At 42.4% G+C, this 24873-nt stretch overlaps 1 protein-coding gene across 1 annotated transcript; it reads right to left on the bottom strand.

The window, feature by feature from the left end:
* Positions 1–13685: 13685 nt before the first annotated feature.
* TASL (TLR adaptor interacting with endolysosomal SLC15A4) lies at positions 13686–14564 on the bottom strand. The gene has a single exon (XM_050915479.1). The coding sequence runs from the start codon at positions 14562–14564 to the stop codon at positions 13686–13688; it is 879 nt and encodes a 292-aa protein (XP_050771436.1).
* Positions 14565–24873: the final 10309 nt, after the last annotated feature.

A 24873-nucleotide genomic window follows, 5' to 3' on the forward strand; every position in this document is an offset into this window, starting at 1 on the left:
TTCCCCAAGGTGCTATGGATCAGTCCGAGTTCCTTCTTGTTTCTATGGACACTCTAATAGGTCTTCTGTTTCTAGAGAGTATTTTTGAACCGTTAATGCCACTTTGAAGAAATGAGAAGTTTTCCAGCTGACATTTTAAATTCATCAAAATATGTCATGCTAGATGTAGTAGGCCTTTCTTCTGTTAATTTACAGACAAACTGAATGAGGATACAAAAGTGATTCAAATTAGTTCTAATGACGTGCATCAGGAAGACTTCAAAATTAAGCCTTAGGTCAAGACATGGGGAAGGAACAGTACTAAACATGGCTTCAAAATATTGTTCATATTATACAGCTTCTCTGGAGCTTATATAAAAATGCATCCAGCTACAAATTCAGATCAGGGAGAAAAAAAAGGCAAGATTCAGTAACTTCTACATGCTTTCTGCCTACAGTGCTGTATGTCTATTCTTTTCCCTTAGAGCTCACAGTGCAAAGGCAATGAACTATCTTGTTTTCTTCTTCAGTATCTATATAAGGTATTTGTCAAGGTAGGGAGCAACCATGGCTTCTAGTTTTATTAAAATTCAGAAGTACTCAGCAGAATATCTGTTCCCGTTACAAGGCTTTTCATACAAGGGACATCAAAATTATGACCTTTCTTTCTGTCAAAGATACTGATCCTTATTTATCAAGTGCTGTGAAATCTCAAAATTAGGCTAACTCATCACTCAGTCTGAACAATGAAAGAATATAGTGTCAAAGAGTCTTCAGTTCTCTCTTCCTTTTGCAAATGGATCTGGACATAGTGCCTTTCATTTTGTTGCCTCCAGACTGAATTGCTACAGCTGTCTATAATGTAGAAATGAAGACAAACACAAAATCTATGCTTTGAATAAATCTGTTCCTTCAAAGGCTGCAAAACAGCATGCAGTAGGCTGTAAGGACTATCTGTGTGCTGGACTAGGTTCCATGCAATTGGATACCAAGGCCTCCGTGGTAGCGTGCCTTTAATCAGGACAAGCTGCTCTGATGCATTTTTTTGTTTGTTTCTCCATGTCCCACTCCCGCAGCCAGCTGAAATCTAGAGGCCGATTTTCAAAAGCATTCATATTTCTGGCTCCCACTACAGCAGATGCAAGCAATACTACAGCGTCATGGTTTAGGCCCAGCCAGCAACAAAGCACCACGCAGCCACTCGCTCACTCCTCGCCCCCGGTGGGATGGGGAGGAGAAAATACAACAAAAGGCTCGTGAGTCGAGACCAGGGCAGGGAGGGATCACTCACCAGTTATGGTCACAGGCAAAACAGACTCGACTTGGGGAAAAAAAAGATATCAGTTTAATTTGTTACCAATCAAATCAGAGTAGGATAATGAGAAATAGAACCATGTCTTAAAAACACACCTTCCCCCCGCAGCAGTGCAGGGGGATGGGAAATGGGGGTTGCGGTCAGTTCATCACATGCTGTCTCTGCCACTCCTTCCTCCTCGGGGAGAGGACTCCTCAAACTCTTCCCCCACTCCAGCGTGGGGTCCCTCCCATACGGGTCAGCCCCCCATGATTTTCTCCAACGCAAGTCCTTTCCACAGGCTGCAGTCCTCAGCAAACTGCTCCAGCATGGGCTTTCCTACGGAGTCACGGCCTTCTCCAGGCCCAGCCACCTGCTCCAGCGTGGGGTCCTCCATGGGCTGCAGGGGAATCTCTGCTCCACCATTAACCTTCCTTAGCTGCAGGGGGACAGCCTGCCATCTCACCACGGGCTGCAGGGGAACCTCTGCTCCAGCGCACCTCCTCCCTCTCCTCCATCTTCACTGACCTTGGTGTCTGCACGGTTGTTTCTCTCACATCCCACTCCTCTCTCCACTGCAGGTTTTTTTCCAGCAGTCTTTTTTCCCCTTCTTAAATACGCTATCCCAGAGGTGCTAGCGCTGTCGCTGACTGGCTCGGCCTTGGCCAGAGGCAGGTCTGAGTTGGAGCCGGGGAAGCTTCTAGCAGCTTCCCATGGAAGCCACCCCTGTAGCCCCTCCCCTGCTACACAAACCCCTGCCACACAAACCCAACACATACAGCTGTGTTCATGTGGGACAAGTCAGGTCACCCAGGCCAGAGTGAGATAATTGAGAAGCAGAGAAGTCAGGCATGGTATGTAGTATACGCAAAAGAAATTTAACTAATTCTGAGTTGTTAAAAATAGTCTCCAGGGCATTCTGCCTAGGAAAAGCTTTCCCATCAGTGTGACTGTTCTCTTAAGTGTGAGTAAGGAATGAGAAATGACTAGCTATTTCTGTTCTCTTCTCCATCTTCATTTTCAAGAGGAAGAGGAGCAGAGACGCAGGAAAAGGGGGCTGGCAGGAAAGTTGCCAGCTCTTCCTGTCCACAGGGGAGTTGGGAGTCAGCTACCGGGGCTAAGCACACTTCCATTGTTAAACCATTGCTCAGATCCAAAAATCCACTTCAACTTTGCAGAAAATCCCCACCCCAGAATATCAAGTTTTTTCCACATAATATTAGTATACTTCTCAACTGCATTCTTTTCTATTTATTATTATTTCACTCTGTAAAACAAAATTGGAATACTAATATAAAATTGAAAGTATGACTTCATGTCCTAGGTAGCTCAGGAGAATCTTAGCATGATTTCATGACCTCTTTACTCTACTTGCTGTAAATCTCTCTGATATTTGGACTCCACAGTAGGAAAATCTCTAGAGAAATCTCTAGAGGAAATACTGAAAGGTGGTAATCTGCATTTTAGCCAAAAAATGCAAGATGTATGTGAGGAATGACAAGTTACATCAGAATCATTACATCTCTTCATTTCTATTTCCTCCCGTTCTCTTACCATTTGTGGAATGACCATTCCATTTAGAAAAGTTAGTATGCATCTGGAGCCTCTAGACATTTCCTTCAGCTCTTAGCTGTCTCAAGGAATTATGTCTTTAAAATTGATACTACTCATGTAGCTGCCTTTCCTTGAAGATTTACATTGTGCACCCTGGATCAAAGCGCTTCCTGGGCATCTCGGGTTTCTCTCTTTTATTCAACACTTCCAGTTTCTCTCTTTGCACTCTTTCTCCTCATCTGAATGCAACTTTTTAAACTCTTCTCTCCTCATACCTCCCAATTCCTGTGATCTGAACCCATCAGTCTTTTTCTCTAATTTCATTCTAGTTTCACTTTTTCTCTCCACAGTCTCATCCCTGCCTACAGCTCCCGTGGTGATTATTCACGCACCCCCTTTGCTGTACATTTCACCACACCATTCAGCAGCCCCGGTCAGCTCTCCAGGGCTGTTTTCACCAAACACTGGTCCTCCTCTGACCTCTTGCTGTTCGTGGTTTTCCAATCTAGTCATTGCCTGGGCTTCTTTCCCACTTGTGCCTAGCCAACAGTACCACGACCTTTTCTACGGCCATCCAGTTCTTCCAGTTCAATGACATTTTTTTGTGTTAAGATATATCCTTCCTACCCTCTTTCCTTTCTCCTATGAGCATAATTGTTGATTTTCCCTGTGCTTCAGTCATGACTCCTCAGTCTTCCTAGATAAATGACTACTTTTGCAACTCAGTTGACCACAACTCCAGACCTTTTCACATCTTTTACTTGCCATCACAGTTTTTCCTATTTACCCTTCCATTTTTTTCTTCATAAAAGAACTGTTGAGCTGCCTCAATTAAAATTACATTTCAACCTTTCAATTCCAGGACACTATACCTTTTCTTGCTCTCATTGTTCTCCTACAATTTTTTCTCTTTTTTTAATTTGATCTCCTCTGTTTGCCTCCATGGCTTCATGTCCCCAGTATCATTTCTTTTGCATTTCTCCTGAACTCCTCTGCATCTTTACCTACACAGTACCAAGATGTTCTATTCTCTTCTGTCTAAACAACAATAAAAAAACCCTTCAATTCTATTTGTTTTCCCAACTACATCTTTCGCTTCTCCTTCTACCTTAAGTTTATTTTGCATGCCATTTACAATAGCTGTCCATCAACAGATACAGATGGCTCTTGTCCAAGTTCTCAGCTTCGGCATTCTCAAGCACTACAACATCCTTGACAAATTCAGTCCTGCCTTCCCCACCCTTCTACGAAGATTGTTTTACTAATTCCTTGTTTTGACCGCATCATTCTTCTCTCTTCATTCCTCCATTACTATCCCGCCTCCATGTCGTCAAACATGAATAAAAATAAATAGGGTTACATCTCCTCACAGCTTAACCCTATCCCATCTATCACAAGCAAAAGGAATAAATAAATTAATAATAATAATAAAAATGACAACAACAACGACAGATGCATGGAAACACGCTACCTCCAAAATTATGAGATTTGGATGTCTCATGTTGGGAACTTCAATCCAAGTAGGAGCACCTGAATACATAGCTTCTCTCCAAGTTACGATCACATCACTGAAGTTACTGTTCATATATTTTGGAGAAATTATCTTTCTTTGCTCACTAAAGGCTTGCATCTGATGCCCTTACTTAATCTGAGTAATACTTTGTTTCATGACTCAGTCCATTGAGCTAATGACTTGCAAAGAAAAGTGCTGTTTAATTGGAGTAAAGATGATACCACTTGCCTATAACAAAATTTGTCTTTTAAATATTTTTTTTTAATTTGTGTTTTAAAAATCAGACATTCTTTTTCCTCTTCTTTTGCTTTACTGCAGTTTATAATATGTTGGTCACATCTAATAGACAAGGATCAGAGGCTGTATGACTTAATTAGATAAAAGAATATGTATCATGGATTTTTCCAATATGCTGCTGATCATGTTGTGAGCAGAATAAAGAAACAGGTCACCAATGAACTCCATTTCACAGTATATGACAATTGGCATGCAAACTGAATGTAATCTCAAACTGGTTTATCTTCTTGGAACTGCCTTTGATCTTTAAATGCAATAGAATATTTTGTATACATAAATGGTTCAATAACCTTTATAGTGTATGTAATGACAAGTGACATCAGATTAACTGACTTTTACACAAGTACCTCAGATATATGATGAAATCATTCGGAAATAATCATGTTCCTGCCTGAAAGGTAATGCTTTATTTTACAAAAGGATGACTCTATTATTGTTTAAAGTTGATTTAATGAATGTGATTCTAGCAGGTACCATTCTCCTTTGCTCCAGTCTTCAGAAGTATATTTATTACGAGACTTTCTGTTTTCCATAGGTGTCCTCTGGACTATGTCTCCAGTCTGGAAATTTTTTTTGCAATAGACCATAGGCTAACAGAAATAAAGAAACTTTACATTATCATACTTATTCTAAGAACTGTATGTTGTTCCAACTGATTCATTTTCATTTGTTTTCCAATGACTAAATCTCTAGCTTCTTTTCTAAGTTTAGCTGGTCAAGGCCTGAATTAAAAGAAGGAAGAAGAAAAAAAAAGCTACCTTAGGGATGCTCAGTATGTCATCATTGATTCAATTGTCTAGCGTTCTTGTGATATCCTTATTTCAAAGAGCACATTAAAAGTTGCCAAGGCCAAAGGGGTATATCCAAAGGGCAAAGTAAAAGAAGAAGAAAATGGCAAGACCAGAGAAAAAAAAATAAAATTAATTAAGTGCTCACAAATCAAGGCTGCTTAGAGATGTTGATAAAGCAAATGTTTACTAAGAGCTGGTAGCCTCACTGGATTTAAAACTATAAACTTGTCACTATGGGTTCTAGAACATAGTTTGAAGCAAAACAAAAGTAGTTGTGTGAATTAAAAATAACCTCCCCTAGTTCTTTTCTCTACTAATGAATATCTCTCTACCATTCCACCCAATCTTAGTCTCATAGCAGTCTGTTATGAACTGTGCAGCTTCATATGAAATTGAATGTCTTAATAGCAATTTGAGTTGCATACTTCCAAATAATTTGCATATGGCCTTGAGTGTACAGTTTTTGTGACATGGGCTGGAATAGGTCTGGATAAGTTTTGGCTACTGTGAGACTGAAGCTGGGGAGGTCCAAATTCTCTGCAGAAGCAAGGTGAAGCATTTCTGATACATGCATGGAGTAGCAAGGATAAAGGGATGTGGTAGCCATATGTGCAGTGTCTGGTAAATGTGAGCTCTGAATATTAGAGAGAAGTTGTCCTGAGCCATGGTTATGTCAAGTATGGAAATTTCTCCTTCAGTTCGGAAGATGCTAAGATGTCTAGAAGATGGATAAGTGTCATCTGGGAAGAAGCACTGGAAGCAGGAATCTGGAATTTCACTAGGATCATGAACCTAGTTATAAAGAAGAGGATCTGGGGACACTGGATGTCTGTCCAAAAAGCAGGATAATAAGATAGTCAGAATATGCTGGAGAGAATGCAGAAGTAATGCTGATTAAGTCCACATGAGTTTTTGTCTTACCAGCTGTTTGCATCTGCCAGCTCATCCTTCCTCTCGGCTGCTGCTGCCTGTTCCTTCCCTATTTATCATTAAACCCATCTCAGTTTGGGAGCCATAGACAACAAGCGTGATGCTGCTTCTCAGGAATATACCACGAATCTTGTGGTGACTGACGGGGTTTTTTTTAGAAAGGTTCAGGATTGCTGGGACTAAGAACCGCACCCATCAGCATTTCCCAACAACTGGGACTGCTAAGGTGGCAAAACACATTGAGGGAAAGGGGCTGTGCACATGGGGCAGGGTAGTCAGGAGAAAGGACGGTGCAGGAAGGGAGCACGCACAGGGCAAAGGGGTCTCCACAAGGACTTCCAGTGACACACACAGACAAGGGAGGACACAGGTCCCCGGGAGGCCTCTCTGCTAGATGTGCTTGAGTGAGCCAGTAGCACAGGGGCTCAGTACCAAGAACGGGCTGTGGTCTGTGATCACCAATGGGACGTTAGCGGCCACATGCTGCCAAAATAAGGAATCTTTGGTTCATTTCTTAAAGTAGTTAGAAGTTAAGGATGGATGCTTCTAGATGTGCAGTTTAAATGTTTCTCATCTGTGAAGCGGCAAAAATTAATCTTTGAGGCACAGTAAGAGCTGTTACCCTCTCCACCAGCTCCTGATTCACTTTTCTTTCCCAAGGATGGATGCAAAAGCAGGGGCCACTTTTGAAACTATGCTACATACATTCTGATGCTAAACAATTAATTCGCATTTATTTGTGATTGCCTAGATCCTCTCAGGATCAGTTGCTGGTCTTTTCTGGGCTGATATTTGGAAAATGTCTTTTGATAGACTAACCTTTGCCTACCTGTTAGATTATGCTTTTTTAAAATAATAAATTCTAGGTGCATATAATCAAATAATCAAATTTCTGCTTGATTTCTCCAGACTTTAAAGAACACGACTGTGCATTTTTAATATAACTGACTGCTCAGTAGATTTTATTTTTTTTAACTTCTCAGCTGTACCTCTTTAGTCAAGCATTGTGCTTCTGAAGTGACACTTCAGCCAGCTTTTGCTAAATAGGTCAATAACACCTTGAGATTAATTGGTTTAAAGTGCTGGAACTGACAACCTCTAACCTCTCTTTCTTAAAACTGGTGATCCTACTGTTGCTAAGCCTATCTCTAACATGTTTAATATGTTTCTTTCTTTTGATAAATAGTTTCTATGTAGAAATGCATTGGAATTTGTCACCTGTGTTAGAATGGTGCTGTTCAAATGATTACTTTTTTTTTTTCTGTTCTACCCCTACTCTCCAAGCAGGATCCACTTTTAGGCAAGGGACTTTGCATGCAAAGATGAAAACTGGAAACTGCATCAATGAAAATACCAAAGTCAACTCTGCCATCTATGATTTTATCCTCGTAGTTCTAGCTCTGGTTACACAAAAATGAATCTGGAAAAAAGCCGCTGCACGGCCTGGCTCTGTGCCTCATGCCTTTTCCATTCCCATTGTTTCCTCTTAAGAGAGCTCTCCTATTCCACTTCGTGTTTAGCAAGCAAAGTTCAGCAAAGGAGTGAAATATTTGGCGGTCAGCGCTGAGCCAGCCAGCATGGGGGTCTGGAGGAGGGTTGCAGAGTGACTGGGCGGCTGCTGCTCCAGCTGCAGCGGCGGCAGCTCCCCTGGCCTCTGGTCCCTGCTGTCACCCCCGGGGAGCCGGAGCCCGTGCTGGCACACAGCTGTCCGGCACAGCTGGTAGGGCACTGGCCTGGCCATAGGTCCCTCATGTCTCCTGCTCAGCTGTGGCTGCAGAGGGAGTGAATGAAATCCCATGTCAGATGCTACAACTTTTTAAGCTTGAAAAATGCCATGGGTGGCGCTGGCGAGATTGCTGTCTTTTAAATATGGAGGCGGTCCTTCCAGCCAGGGAGTGGCTGGAAACGCTGCTGCCCCTCAGACTTGTCTTCACTGGGAGAATTGTGAAACCAGCATGTTTCACAAACCCTGCTCTGCAAGGGCTTCCTCTGCCTCCGCAGGGGTCCCTTGCCTCTGCCACAGGAACTCTGAAGCACCCACCAGCCTTCCTGAAGTCTCCCCATCATCCTCACCCTTCGCCAGTGCTTCCCTCCAGATGCTCAGTATTCGGCTGTGCCATCTTACTGGTCCTTCTACTGGTTGTCAGGGGAGCCAGGATCATCTTCTGTGAGGGGGGTTATAGGGGTGAGGGGAGGTTAGAGAGCACAGGAGCAGGCCAAGTACAGTGTGTAAAACCACCAAACAGGAGGTGGCATGGAAGGAGGAGGGAGGGAAACCTCAGGGGAATCCTGGAGGTTTTGACATGGCGGAAGTGCAGGAGCCCGCAGTGACCAGCCTTGTGGAAAGATAAAGCAGGAGGGTAACGCTGGGGGGAACGGCAGCACAGAGTTCAGTAATAATCAGATGTTAACTAAAAATGAGGCACTGCTAATATTCCTTGAGGGGATTTCCACTTCAGGCAAGGTAGTTCATCCAACATTTGCCTTGACAGAGATGTAAGAAGGTCTCAAAATGAGCCTTAGAAACATTGTTCCCTTCAGCCCTTAGAAAGCCTGCTTAATATTCCGAAAAGTCACCCTAATGCTGTCAGCATTAATGCCGGGGAGACAGCAAGCCAGCTCTCCCCAGTACAGCAGAAGCAGAAGTAACGCTGCAATGCACAGAATAATTCTGTTTTGACCTAAAATTCTGTTCCTTTACATGTTAGTCATTTTTTGCTATACATTTCTAAACTGTAAATGGCCTTCTAAGACAGTGATTGTTTTACCCAGCACAACACAGCTCAGGAGCCGGGTCTCAGTCCATGTTAGCTGCCATGGCTCCACAAATCAGAGGTGAGCCCTGCCAATTTGCACCGGCATATGTCAATACACCGATTTAAGCTGCCTGTTGTGTCCACGCTGTGTGTAATTAATGCAGCTGCAGAAATTCCTGCCCCTTCTGAGCACCATCCATAGCTGTCGTATCAGTCTATCAGAGACAGGTTGCCCCTTTGAACATAGAAATGCCAAGTGAACACACACCAGCTGTCGTAGGCATACAGGCTGTATTTAACTAGGTGTGTGGCAAGTTACTAACTTCATCAATTAGCAAAAGTGCAGCAGGCCTTTCATATCTCAATATTGGTTTAAAATCTGTAGTAAGTCATCACTGTAACATGGTGATCTCCCCAAATCAGTAATCGTCCCTCCTGAATCTGTGAGAATAAGGGATGCCTCCCCTGTCCACACAAGTAACAAAAGCATTTTACAGCAATTCTGATGATAAACATGGTAACAAAACCTGCAGTCCCTTTACCCCCCTTCTGCCCAAGCCATTTATACTGGCAGCTGGTTACATCCTCAGCAGGTCCTATCTCCGAGACACAGGCATAGTAGAAAGAAGCTTAGGGAAGGGATAGTCCTAAATAACTCCCCATTGCTTCAGCCCTTGAAAGGACAGTAGAAGGGGAACCAGCTGAACCTCAGGGTGCTCCATCGAACTCACTGGTGCCGGGAGGTCCCAGCCTGCTCCTGCCCTGCAGCAGCTTCCCTGAGGTGAAACCCCAGCAATATGCCCGGCTGGAGTCAGTGCCGCAGAACTTCATTTATTTCCATTTTAGCTGCTTAGCTTTTTGCCTTCATCTGAACACAGCAATCGGAGCATGAAATGCTCACTTTCACATTCAGCACAAAGCCCAGCCTGAACTTTATATCCCTTTTTCTTCCCCCCACAACTTCTTGGTATGGACAAGAAATCAGAGCCAGCAAAGGGGTTAAACACAAATGCAGGAGCTGCAGGTTGCAACAAATCTGACAACCTCCTTTTCCCTCTCTTTTCTCCCCCTGCCAAGGATTTTTCTCGTCACACTGCACACCCAGCCTTCCTGGAGGCACACAGGTAGTGTTCATCTGCCATGGTGATGGGATCAGACTCTTGGGGGCACAGTCACACTACATATAAACAATAAAACTCATAGCTGCTATAATCATGTTATCAGCAATGAGTAATATGTTCTGTAAAAAATGCCTAAGAAAGCTGCTAGAGTATGCTAAAGGTGGTTATAAACTATTCTTCTGAGATCAGTTTCTTGACAGTTGGTCAAAATATCAACCAGTTACTGAAACATTCATTACAATTTTCTTTGCCTTCTTAAGTAATCTTAGTCGTACTAAAATAGCCATATTATTAGGAAGTATTGCGAGGACAGAATTCAAACTCTCCTCTCCAACACGCACTACCCAGCTGCCGACTCCATCAGCATTTTGATAAGCTCATGTCAAGAAACAATGCGCTCCTGGCTAAAAATTAGTTATTTAAGGGAGCTACTAAAAAATTGGGATCTCTCTCTTTAAACGTTTGACCCTGAGGCAGAAGAGGAGCTGAGGGAGGGAGAAGGAGAGAGAAGATGATAATCGCTTTAGGTAACAACCTGACTCAGGGTAATAGCAGCCTAATTGCTATCCAAGTGCTTTTAGCAGGAAACAGCCACACCTAGAGAGGCACCTGTGCAGAGGAAGATTAGTGGAGGAAGGACAGAGATATCAATGCACTTTGAGCTGAGCACAGTGGAAAGTAAGAAATAGTTGTTTGTTTATGTAGAAACTGCCTTAAATCCAAGAGCTACTTTGTACCGCTTCAGAAAATGGGATGTGGCTGGTTTGTAATTCACGTGAGGAGCAGGTACACTACAGGGCTCAAAATGAAATGGGGATTTATATTCAGGCAGGGAAAAGAAATTAACCATATGTGGGGAAGAAATGGTTGATGCTGTCTTTCCAAATAAATTAGCTTCTGCAATGATTATGACCCTTCCATGAATAAAATTCATAAATGTCAGTCCGACAATATAAAATAAGACCTTTACTTGAAAGTAGGTATGATTATATTAAGTGATTTGCTTGGAAGAAAGCTGCATGAGAATGGAATGATATGTAGTTGATTGACTGATCAAATGTAAGTATCAAACATGCCCTCTATATGCACGAGCCATGCTTTTGTACAGTTAAGGTTTGTCCGTCTTCTCTGCTGCTCTGCAGTGCATTGCTATAGCAGCACTGTCCTCTGAGTGCCCAGCCCCCAGTTCTCGTTGCAGCCCTCTGACACAGCAGCTATGGAGCGAGCCCAGTAAACGAGAGGAGGTTTTCACGTGGGTTTGGGCAGATCCCTCAGCCCCTGTTCTCCAGCTGCCCTTGCTGTTTCCGGCATGGGTTCTGAGAAGGGAGGCCGTGGTGAGCGGGTGCTGCCTGCAGGTCTCGGTCACAGCCCTGCCGGCTGGGGGGAAAAATCGAGATCTGGATTCCTGAGTAACAGGCGATAAAATGCTGTTTTGTTTGTGCAGGACGCGGTCTGCGGAGTGGGTAGAGTTGAGTGTAAGAATCAATTATGTTCTCTGATGAAGGTGCCAGGTCTTTCAGCAAGGGTATTGATTTATGCATTCAACTCTGCAAGTTGCTTTCTACTACATCTTTTGCTACTAAAATTCAGTGATGTGAATGTCAATAGGCATGAACAAAACCCCCATGTTTTGAAAAGCCTGAATCTGTATCTGTAGGACATAAAAACTACTATTTTTGCTCGCTTTTGCTGTCTTCTGCAAGGCATTTTCATAGATTTTAGTGTATCCTTTTATTCTGGGAAAGTTTCAGGAGATTTGAGAGATCTGTTGGTAATGGATTTTGCATGCAGAACACACGTGTGTGCCTATGCATTACCATGAATGTTATTTTCTCTTAAAAATAGCATTTTTTTCTATTTGTAAATTGCATTTGATCACAGTCTAGAAATATTATATGCCAGAAATTATCTGTCTTGAATTGCTAAATAATAGTATTTGGGTAGGCTGCTATGGCAACAGATGTACAGTCTCTGGATTCACACATCAAAGGTTCTTATGGCAACCGTTTTTTGGATACCCCTTCATTGCACAAGCAGGAAAATATACTGAGCTATCCCAGTAATCTCTGGAAAGACAGCAGCAATAGAATAAACTGACATGTTTACTACTTTACATTTGTTTTTGAAATACACAGAGGCATGGCTTACATTAAAAAAAAAAAAAAAAAGAAAAAGAACACAAAGGCCAAAACGACACTGTGGAATCAATAACCTGAAAACATTTTATGAATATTCATTATAAATTAGTATTTATATTATACTGATACTTAGAAACTCAACCAATGATGGATTGGCATTGATAATATGTTATAGATTATACAAGCTCAAGGTAGGTAACCATCCTTGCCACAAGGCAGCTTTTTTTTTCCTTCTTTTTTAAGACTTAGTGAAATTTTACAAAAAAGGACCTTCCTATTAGAAATACATCAGGTTCAAATGACCTTGACCTATGATACACAGCAATGATCCTAACAAAAGAAGTGGTTAGCCATGCTGCTGAGTGGTCAGTTTCAGCCTTCCTTCTGCATTCAAAGGAACTGTTCGCACTAATCAAATGGGCTTTGGTTTAACCCTTATTGTTCAATGTGAAATTCTCTTAACAAAGGTGAATTCTTCTTCCTCTTCCCCCTTTATTATCGTCACTGTCCCTACACAACCACTCCACAGCTGCAGGTCTGTAAGTAACTGGCAAAGCTGGTGTCTCTGTGATCCCAGGTGAACAGCGTCCATTGTAATAGTTCAGTTCAGTGCAAAACACACAGGTATACATGCACGCTCCTGCTGATGAAGTCTGTTTGCAAACACAAACTTTTGCTTCACAAAAAGGGATGGTAACTTTTGAACAGGAAGACACCAATTAAATAATTAGGGTTAGTACAGAAGAAACCGTAAAGTGTCTATCCCTTAATATCTTTAAGAACAAATTATAAAAACTTCTGTGAGGGATGTCATAAGTAGAGCTGTTTGGGGCGGGGAGATGAACTAGATGACATCCTAAATTCAGTATTTCTGTGGCTCTGCCATCACTGTGCTTGTGCTTGCGTGGGTGTAAGCCTTCGTTTCACACAGACCCAGGGGTAGGATGGCAGACTCCAGACAGAGGAAAGTTGAAATGATATGTCAAGCACATGGGGAAGAAAGCGAATACCTGAGCACCTGGAAGAGTGTCATATGCTCTTAGTCATTTTTCTACAAAACTTGTTAATGTCTGAGGCTTACTAAAATAAGCCTTTAGGGAAAAACTTTTTTAAAAAAAAACCAAACAATAAATCATCTGGTCCACAATAGGGGCTGTACAGTACAGGTATTTTTACTTATTTAATACATACTGGAAGGCTTAATTTAAGTGGTAGATGGTAAATACATTTTCATGAAGCAGAAAAATATCTTAAGAAACTAAAAGTTGACTTTGCAGAACATAAAAGCTTTCTAATGGCACACATTCAAATACTATGCATTAATGTGGCTATATTGGGAAATATGCAGACTAGGTGTGCTAATTTCTGAGGATATTTTTTCACTGGCTATTTGTAAGAAGCGGCTAATGACAATGTCTTTGGCCTTGGTGGTCTCCATATTCCTCTCCCGTGATATCTGCATGCTGATTTGATCTACATTAGTCATGATAAGCTCCGAGGCCAGGATCTGAGTGGGGGATGCCCTGTTTGCTGTGCTATCCATGATGTACTGCTTATACAGTTCCACCAGCTTCTGTTCGAGGTAGTCATTCAGGGCTGAGTCGGAGAGGGGCTGCTGGTGGGGCACTAAGCTCGCCAGCCGCCAGCATGAGGAGTAGCCTTGGACTGGCTTGCGGCTGGTGTCGCTGGAGGGGGGGACCCTCACGGACTCCATGGGGGGAGGAATCTCTGAGGACTCCAAGAAGGGGCCTATGCCGCTGTCGCAGGTAAAATCTGTCGTGACTGAGCTAATGGGCACCACGTAGTCCCCGGCTATGTGCAAATCGTTGTAGTTCTTGCAAATGCTTTTGCAGGAAGATGGAACCAGGTAGGTGTCTTTTCTCGTCAGCCCCTCGCAGACATGCACAGCTGGAGACGGCTGCCCTGCGGGTGCGGGGTGCTGTGTAGGCTGCAGGAGATTATCCTTCTGCCTTCTGCTGTGCTTGCTACCTCTAGAGCAGACTGAGGAAATGCACTTGCCAGCAGATCTGCATCTCTGAAGGAGGCTTTTTCCTTGTGCTTCGTCCGTGGAAGAATAATTAATGGACCTCATTTCATACACCACTTCCTCAGCCGAACTCTTGCTGTAGAGCTCAGGGTTCAGGTCTTCACAAAGGTAGGCGATTCCATAAAGGTAACCTTCCGACAGCATCCTTCACCAAAGGAAAGAAACCATCAGCAGACAGAAAAATGACAAGAAACCATTAGTTCATTACAGACTTCACTGAGTGGTGATTACACTCGCAAGTCTGTTACTAGCTGCGGAAAGATGCTTCCGATTTGGACATGAACAAGAGTGTCTCTGTCTTTATAGAGGACTTGAGTCAATGAGTGATCAGCTAGTCTCCCTGTTGTGCTGTTAACTCAATCACATCAAAGCATATTCTGTATAACATAACGTATGGCATGTCCAACACATCCAATGACAAGTGAGTTGGGAACAGAGGAACAAGAAGTGGTTTGTTGTGATAATAGTTGCTGTAATAGCTTACACTTAAATATGTATATTTTTGCCCTTGACTTCAGTAAGAAGCCAAGGTGTTTCCCTCTTTTTCTCATATGCTTTGAAGCAACTTCTGTTGTGTGTGGTTTGTCAGCTGCCTCTGAACTATGTTGATTTGAGATTCATATTGAGAGTATCACTCCTTCTGTTCCAGACTAATCAATGACTGTAGGTGTGGTTCCTTTTTCATTAAAAAATCTCAGATCATTAAATTAGCACTTTGCACTTCTGCATGCCAAGCAGGATGGAATTAATTGTCTCGAACTTTTAGACGTGAAAATGTCAGTGGCAAAAGCAAGGCTTTTTGGAGGCATGATTCATCTGGCCTGTTTTAGACACCTGAATTGAAATTAGATGAATTATGCCCTAGATTTGCTTATCACTCTCCAGTTACTATAAAAGGATCTTAAACTGACAACCCTAGATGTAGAAGTCTGCAGTGTACTTTTGAAGAGGCATATTTCAGTGCAATGCATAAGAAAGTGCACATTTCAGAAGTACTCCGGCTCCTTCGCTGTTGGATGAGTACTACCAGCTCTGAAATCAGTTTCCATTGCGTTTCTGCAAAGGCACAATCCGGTTCCAGCAGTCACTAACTCTCTCCACTCTCTGAGCAGGCAGCTCAGTCTCAAAAACTGCGTAGACATGTTAGTAATGAAAGACAGGACTCGCTAGCAAGGACACATATGCATCTGCACATCAGTAAATGTTCTGCCCAAGCTTTAGCAGCTCCACTACCACATAGTTGTTCTTAAGTCTACCTCTGTGTCTTTTTTTTTTAACAGATGTCAAGGAGGCGATCAATGGCAAAGATGTCCTAAAGAAATTGTGTGGTCCAGCAAAGAGAAAGTAAATCTTAAGTAAAAATAAATCAGAATAAAAATTGGTTTTTTCTTTCTATAGTACAAAATATCTTGTGTGATAGAGGAACAAATAACTTGTCTTTGTTTTAATAGCAAGTACTTTTCTTCATTGACTATTTAATCCAATTATATCATTTTAATCCTTAATGGATACTGTCTCTGCAGATATGAACATACGTCCCAGTTATTTGATAGCTGGCCTGTCTATTTCAAAGCACTCACTGTGACGGAGCACCAGAACGGGAACCTCTTCCCACAAACTGTGAATGGGGAGGTGGCATCTCTCTGGCACACGCTGCACTACCCCGTGGTGCTGTCGACTGCTCGACTTATCTTTTCCAAGAGTGAAAGGGCTCTCATTTCTTAGTAAAGTATTTCATGTGTCACAGTTGCTAGTGCAGAATGCTGCACTAATAATAAATGTTGGCTAAATCCTGTCTAAGCATGGGTATAGACTTTACACAGATGTTAGGAAGGAGACAGTGTGAGAAAAGACTTTCCTCGGGGGAGTAGGGCGGGGGGAATCACTTCCACACTATGAAGAAGAAGGTTGGAGGGAAAATAAACCTCCTTCAGAAGGAAATATTCATGGAAATTAAATGTGTCTGAACACTTGCTTTGGTGACCCTGGATCCTCTCTGCTGCTGCCAGTTGTGTGAGATTTCCCACAGGCAGGTAACATTTAACGACAAGCGATCTATTTACACATGAGGGGAAAAAATCATGTTTGGGGCTTGGCATTCCTTGCAGTATGCCACTGTTGTCTTGCTTCAGGTTTTAGCTGTGATTAAGGTGCCATCACAGAAATCTTAGCCAAATGCTAGAGCTACTCAGAGTATCAACTCATCCCCCTCTCTCTTCTGCTTCTGTTCCTTCCTTTTGCAGTGCAAAGGCTGTTCCCTTCCCCCAGTCATCCATGGCCCAGATGGCTTTATTGCAGTCACCACTAACTTCGGCTAGTATGAATCTGGAACTGTTATACGCTTATTCCTATGCTTATTTTTAATGTGGATTCTGAGAAATGAGTAGAAATATAACATATGGCCTGTTCACTGCTCAACCAACGTACACAAAGCCAGTTGTGTTCAGGTAGCATGTGACACTTCTGTCTTTCCTACTACCCAGATGTATGTTGTTTCTGTCATAAGGTGATACATTAGGGAAATGAAACCATTGGTTTCATTTCTTTGCACTGCATTCTGCAACACTTACTTTAAGAGTTTTAGAGCACACTGTCTGAGACAGGAGTGGAAGCCAAAGAACTGGCAAATTCAAAAAGATTGTGCTCCCATCGTGCTCAGGAGTTGTGTGTTTTGCTGAATGAGTTGCAAGCTTACCCTCTGAAGTTGTCAAGGGCTGTCACGCTAACCTGACTATTCCCAGCTCTGCAAGGAAATCTGATTGAAGTTTTGATAGGCAGTGTTGAGAGCCTGAATGCAAAAGTGAGATGCATATATCTCTGGTCCTAGTACTTAATATAATATATACCCCTGTCAAGTTGTTATTCCATCACTACCAACAGCTGGTCACGCAATTGGGTCACCTTTAATTCTTTAATTTTACATCTCATAAGTATGACAGTTTTCATTAATTCTGCTTCCTCGTGCCTCTTCTCTTAATCCCCCTGCCATGCCACAGACACATGCATACACCAAGATTCCAAGTGCACAGGGATTATATTTAATGTCTTTCAATATTTTGGGTTTCATGCTCCTTAAATTCAGATTTCACTTCCCTCTTCCTGAAAATAACTGCATGACTTTCGTTGCACAAGGGAAAACAGTCCCTTTTACAATTCTGATCTGATGCATTTTGCATGTGAGGTGAACAAAGAGATTTTTCCTTGTGTGGCCACTGTCCTGGCAATGGGAGCTGACTACATTCTATCTAAGCCTAGTGGAGACAGAGGGAGAAGACTGCCTGGTTTACACTGTCTTTTCTATCTGACATAGTCTTTATTACTGTCAGATGATCTTAAAAATTCATATGTCTTGCCTGGGGTTTTTGTTCAGTTCTTCAGCAGAAGAAAAGCCTAAAGGCAGGATGAATGTTTAAAGCCACATGGAGAATCCAGTGGTATTGCCAGTATTTTCTGAGTGGCAGCAAATTTGCTGGGTTGTAATGCTTGGAGATGGTGCCAATGTTTGCATAAAGACTTCAGATTAGAGTCTGGGAGCAGGCAAACAGAATGGAAGTTCTTGGCTCAGGATAAGCAAAACGCTTAAGGAAAGCCTGAGAAGTGTACACAAAGAGATATGATGAATTGTGTCCTATATAAAAACCTGAGCAAGATGAAAAGTTGCTAGGGGGAACAGAAAGAATGTGGTGCCAGCTGGGATCACAGCTCAGTGGGGAAAGGGACATTCTTTTGCATTGCAAAAGGAGAGGATGGAAACTCATAGAAGAGACAAGCTTGTTTTGAGTATGTCTGGCTTTCAGATCCCTGAGCAAGGCTCTGAATGGCACTGAAGTTGTGCTGCTGCTGGTTGGAGTTCAAGTTTTATCATGGGGTATACCTTGGGTTCTAGCTGACTTACTAGACGGGACCGCAGATGACAAAGTCTCCCTGTCTCGAGGGAACTCAAATCCTGTGGATCCATCTGTAGTATTTTTTCCCCATTTTAAGAGACACTTTTCCAGGCTGTGGAGATACAGACAGATCCCTTCAGTGAGGTTTGGAATCTACCTCAGATTGCAGGACATGCATGCAAGAGTTCACCTGGCAAGCAGGATAGGCTGGAGAGCAGGCCTGCATATGTTGCAGGACCCATATCTCACGTCTCACGGGGGCTGGTGTGAAACAGCTCCCAGGAAGTCTCAGTGCAGCCAGTGTAGGGAAATCAGGAGAGTCAAGACAGTAGTATAATGAGCTGTGCATATGGATGAGTGTAGCCTTTCCTGAATGCCTGAAACCCACAGATCTTTGGTATCTGAACCTCATTTGATAAGGGCTATCTCCAGTGCCCAGGGCTGTCTTGAGTAAAGGTAATGCTGATGACATTAAACTGCGTGGTGAGGTGGACGCATCAGAAGGGAGAGCCATCTTACAGAGAGACCTGGACAGGCTGAAAGAGTGGGCTAGCAATAACAGTATGAAGTTTAACAGAGACAAGTGCAAGGCCCTGCACCTGGGACGACATAACCAAAGAGCCCAGTACAGGCTAGGATCTGATGCGGTTGGAGAGCAGCCTTGCTGAAAGGGACCTGGGGATCCTGGTGGACAGCAAGCTGAACATGGCTCAGCAGTGCACTGCTGCAACAACGAAGGCAAATTGGGCCCCAGGCTGCATCCACAGGGGCACTACTAGCAGAGACAGAGATGTGATCATCCCACTCTACTCAGCACTTGTCAGGCCATGCCTGGAGTGTCCAGACAGACTGGAAAGGGTCCAGTGGAGGGCCATGAAGATGATCAAAGGGCTGGAGAACCTGCCCTATGAGGAAAGATTGAAGGAGTTAGGACTCTTCTCCCTGGAGAAGAGAAAGCGGGGGGGAGACGGACCTCATCACAGTATTCCAGTACTTAAATGGGAGCTACAAAGAGGACAAAGGCTCGCTCTTCACAAGGAGCCACATGGAGAAGACAAGGGGCAATGGGTACAAGTTGCATTGGGAGAGGTTTCACCTCAATATAAGAAAGAAATTTTTTACAATGAGAACAATCAATGACTGGAACAACCTCTCCAGGGGCATGGTGGAGTCCCCATCGCTGGAGGTTTTCAAGATGGGATTGGACAGGGTGCTAGATAATCTCATCTAGGCTCCCTTTCCCAAGAAAGGTTGGACCAGATGATCTTTTGAGGTCCCTTCCAACCTGGGCTGTTCTATGACTCTATGATTCTATGATAACAGTGACTGCTATTTGAGGTAGGAGTTGGCCCACTTTGCCCATGGCAGAAGAGAAGAGGAATAGCTAAGAAGTGCTTTTGCACAAGCATCTGACCGCTACCCGCTGCATGTGTAGCTTCCTCTCCCTGCTGCTGCTGCTGCTCTGGAAGATCTGGGACCTGTGGGACTGTGCCGTGAGGCTCTTTCAGCAGCGGTCATGAGCCAAACCCCTCTTGTCCCCTCCCCACAGCTCTCTTCACTCTGATCTTTTGGTCTTCCCACAGAAGAAAACATGAGCCCTGCTCATCTTCTTTATTCACATGTCAACAGTTCAAGAGATGCAGGAAAGCTAGGCGTACCTCTCCCACGGGGGAATATGGGCTGTCTTGGGGGAAACAAGTAGAGTAGGTTTCAGAGGACAATAATCCTGTATTTGAAGAGTATGAGGGAATCTCCTTGAAGGACAGGCTGAAAGAAGCAAGTGAGGAGAGACATATTTCCCAAGAACACATTATACTTTATATGTCAATTGTACTGTTGAATGTTCTTGTTATACAAGTGTCTACTCATTTTAATCATGCTAAATGGATGGCAGTGAGCTTCAGGAGCAGCTGGTTTCTTTCATTTAGAAAAAAAAAACATTCTTACCATATGTTTGAATGCTGTTGTATCTTTAAGTGGAGTTTGGGGGGACAGGCTTCCATAAAAACAGAATGAAAACTGTATGTGGGTAAATACAGCTTCTTGAGTTCTCAAATAATTTCCCATCTGAGTCTGTTTTATCAGTGCAAGTTTCTTGAAACTTCGTACAGAGCAAACCTGGTTCATAATTTTCCACACTTTTCTTAATCATCTATACCCATACAAAGTTGTTTTAGGACACTGTCAATCTGGTTTGATAGCATTTTACATCTCATATCCACAGCTGTAAGCAACAACATGAAATGTGAGGCAGGAAAGGATTGGGCTCCACGTTCATAAGGATGACTTGACTACGTGATATTTCTACACTGTGCTTTTATGTCTTTCTGGGGTGGAAATCATTTCATGTTTCTGGATTTCTGTGTTTATTTTAATGAGTTGTTAGTTGTCATGACTGAACTATATGGACTGCAATATTTTGTATCTCAGCAGCTGAAGTAAAGGGGAAATAAATTCATGTGCACTCTTATAGAAGAGAATACACTTTCTAGAAGTGAAAAGAATAAATGGTAAAGCCAGAAAGGCAGAAAAGGCTGAAGGGGTTTCCCAGGAGGAGTGAGGGAAATGGTGCACTAACGAGCATTGAAACGTTAGTCACATCTGCTGTAGAGTATAAAAAAGAGGGGGGAGGGTGCATGTTGCGTGCGTACACCCATGTCAAGAGGTGAATTTGCAGCGAACCAGGAAATTCGCTGTGAATCAGGAAACACAATGATAAAGCTTCTTTGTTTATACTTTTTAACATCGTCTTGTTTTCAGAGAAGTCTCAGCTTTTTTTCTATGAAGTTTTTTTTAATGTGATGCCCATGTTTATCTATCATGGTGCCTATTTTTATTTCTAATCTACAAATAGAGTACTCTACTTTGAAGACATTATTTAGACAGTACACTAACATGCATAGAAAGATCAATAAAAATACCATAACTATGATCAAAGCAACACGCCTGGTAAGACTCCCTTTAAAAGTATTCTGAAAAAAATCTTTAGTATGATTTTATGAAAGGCTTTAGAAATATCAGAGGAACAATTTTTTTTGCATTTTGAAGTTGCATTGCAATCACAGTCAGTCACGGTTGTGAAGATGGCACTTTTGAAATGTTCTCATCACTCCTTGAGGCAGCAGAAACCGCATGTGGACAGTGACTGAGACTCTGCAAACATGCACACGCATTCAAAACAGAAAAAGTACATCTTCATTTTACCAGCTACCAGCTGTGATCCCACACAAACAGAACCAAGCCACTTCGATAAGCAAGAGCAACATTTTCATACATTTATATAATGTATAGTATATTTTAGTTCTTACCTCCAAAGATACAGCAGCTGACCAGGTACAGAAAATTTTTTATCTTCTAACCAGTTTAAAGCTTCCCGTGAGTCTGTCCTACCCCAAAATGCAATGTTCTGTTTTTATTTCCTTTTTAAATACAGTTCTAAGATGACATGTGTTTTATTTCTAATCCTCTATAGCACAGAAGTATAGAAAGAAACTCCCTTAGGAGATGAGGGGGTTTTATAACCAACTGAACTGCAACACGCTGAACTTGCTTCCTCTTTTATGTCTAAATGAAACTTCATTGTGAAACCATGTACTGTTAAAATAGCTGATTGCAACACACTCAGTCCAGGCAGACGGACTTCTCTTTGTTAGCTGTTATACAAAAAAAAACTGGTGAATTGAACAGCTAGAACAATCTTAGAGAAACTGCTCATTTGTTAGGAACTTACAGCGTACCCCATTTCAACTACTATCTATTAGTCTCCTTTTAACTGGCACAGCAAGACATCTAGACATGTCAAGATTGTCATGCCACATAGGTAGTAAGAGGGAGATGCCAAAGCAGAAATGCATTTCACAGCAGGCCTGCTTTGTTGTCTGCAGACCCTTGTACATCTTGGCTTCCACCAAACAGCACAGCTCAGCTGGTTTATCAGGTTTTGCTTGGTATATCTATCTGTAAAACGTGCCACAAGGAAAGTTAGACTCGAGGTGCACTCAGTACCTCAGTGCCGGCCATACCCAGGCAAGCAGCTTGTGTTAGCAGGGGCAGTGTATGAAAATACCTTGGGCAAGCAGGAGTTCACTATCCAAGCTTGAGGTGTATGGACAGTGAATACGGCCTTGAGACTGGTGTTGGAGTATTCCTTAAAGGACAGAGGACAAGTACTCTTTGAAGGATGTAGCTGGACTGTTTGAATTAATCCCAATCGGATGCACAGAACTTGCTTAAAAAGGCATCATCAGGCATCCATACATTCCAGTAATAAGAGAAATTTATTTTCATTCTCAGTGTATTTTAACTTCCTTACTGAGGACCCTTTTTTTTTTTCCAGAAGCCTCCAACTCTGCCAGCCAGAAAATATGCTGTAGTACAATGCTTCTATTACCATAATTTTGCTAAATATTCACTGTGTTATGATATATGATCAGGTCTAGTATCCAAAGTCTTCTTAGCCATAGGCATGGAAAAAGTACGTATGTCAGTCTGGCCCTACCTACACATCCCTAGCTAATTCATATAACAGTTTAATCAAATAATATTGTACCCAATTATATGCTATGCTAGGATCAACAGCATCTAAAAAGCACAAAAACTGGACAAAATTGGCAGTTTAATGCAAATCTCAACAGACATCTTTGCTGTAAAAGCACTCCCTGTGGAAATAAAGCTACTGTAGTAACAGATCACTCTTTTATGCTTAACATTAACATTAATATTAACATCATTGTATTTTTTTCTCTGATCTTTCATCAGTACTATAGATCAATCTCAGGCCTTGTCAAATTTATACTGGTCCAATGCTTTTTTTGGCGTTTCCATATCTGGTTGAAATAGTATTGAGAGGAGCAAGAAATAAATCACTAGGAAGTTTTACCTCTTCTGTAGATCCAGAGAGCTCTACATACAGAGGAGCTCAATATTTCTAATTAGACTGTTGGGAAATAACTTTGGTAGTATAAAAAAGCATTTCTGTAAAGGTCCTCAGAGAGTTTTCAAAATATATTTTAAATCATCTAAATCCATGTAAAAACAGCAAGATAGAAACGGACAGATTTTCGAAAGTAAAAAGTGCTTCCACAGCCAGAAAAGCACAGCTATCCAGAACCACTGAAAAATCAATCTACTTTCATAGAGATACCTAAATATGGATTTAAGACTTACCTTCAGGCACCTAGATTTGGAAAAAATAAGTGGCCTTTTTTTTTCCCAGTCATGCACATGTAATGTTTTTAGTGCTCTAGAGGAAGTCAAACACTGTCTGTATTTCTGCACAGTAGCTGTATGTGCCTATGGAAGGGAGATGTAGAACTGTCATTTCTTGTCATATAAATTGCATGTTAACATCCTGACAGTCTAGGCTTTGGGGACACTTGTTTATTCTAGTGACCTTCTCTGCGTTCACTCATGACCTTGGAAGGGTTATCCTCAGCTAAGAAGCATTGTCCTATATGAATTTTTAGGTTGTGGCTTATCAACTGCTCTGAGTGCAGCACTGTGAGGGCCAGATTCAGAGCTGAATGAGTCAGGAGACTATACAACATAGCAGCATCTGACCCCTTTCGCAAAGATCCCCACGTGTGCTGTGCCTCCTGCACCCAGTGGAACGAATAGGTGTGAGAGGAGAGGGAAAGCTTCAGCACCTTAGGGAGTCATTCAGTCAGTCTCTTCAGCTGTAAATGTAGCTCAGATTGTCTGAGGCCACGTCAACTTATTTTTGTCAGTGTACTTCGCTACAGCAAGTCCAATGCATCAAGAATGTGTTATCCCCACACCCAAAAAAGAAAAGAAAAACATTTCAAGTAAGTTGCACAGTTCCGTGTTTCCTTCTCTATCACGTTCCTTCTATTCCCAGGGAGTTTCCTCTAGGAAACTGGCTTAATTTTCACCCTAAGTACATCTATCTTAGCTTTTTATTTCAGTTCAAGACTTTATTTTCAAAACAAATCTGCCAGTTGTATGCCCTCACATGTGCTTTGGTTTGCCTCTTGAAGCATGTGAAGCAGATTCCTTTTGGATGAAACTCAGCAGGAGGACGCACACCAGGACTATACTTGAAATTTGCCATGGGCAAGTTTCCTCATGGGCTTTCATGGGACCACAGTGGAGCTAGTCCAAAATAACCTCCCCAGAACACGCATACCATGGAGGTAGGGTTTCAGCACCAGCTGTTTCGCTGTCCGCATTTGCTCTGAATGTGGTGCACTATTGGCTGATGTAAGCAGAACAGAAAAATGCTGTCAAGGGACTCATCTATAGGATAGTACTGGACAGTTTATCATTTCTTCACTGAGTAACCCTTGCCCACCGATGCCATTCAGCTCATGTGTCTCAGTATGTTGTAACTGATAATGCTACGCTGCCATAAACACAAGAGAAGGCTGAAGTTCCTTCTGTATATCTACAGGCTCCATCACAGAGGTTCAGTATAAATAAATCTTGGCTTAGCCTGGGCCTGTTTTGTCAAACAGTGCAAAGGCAGCTGCCTGTCACTTTTAAGTGAAATGTTTGTATTCTAGAAATGATAAATTAGGAGCCTTTGAGAGGACCAATATTCCATAGCT

The sequence above is a fragment of the Gymnogyps californianus genome, chromosome 1 (genome assembly GCF_018139145.2).
Source record: "Gymnogyps californianus isolate 813 chromosome 1, ASM1813914v2, whole genome shotgun sequence".
Classification (NCBI taxonomy): domain Eukaryota; kingdom Metazoa; phylum Chordata; class Aves; order Accipitriformes; family Cathartidae; genus Gymnogyps; species Gymnogyps californianus.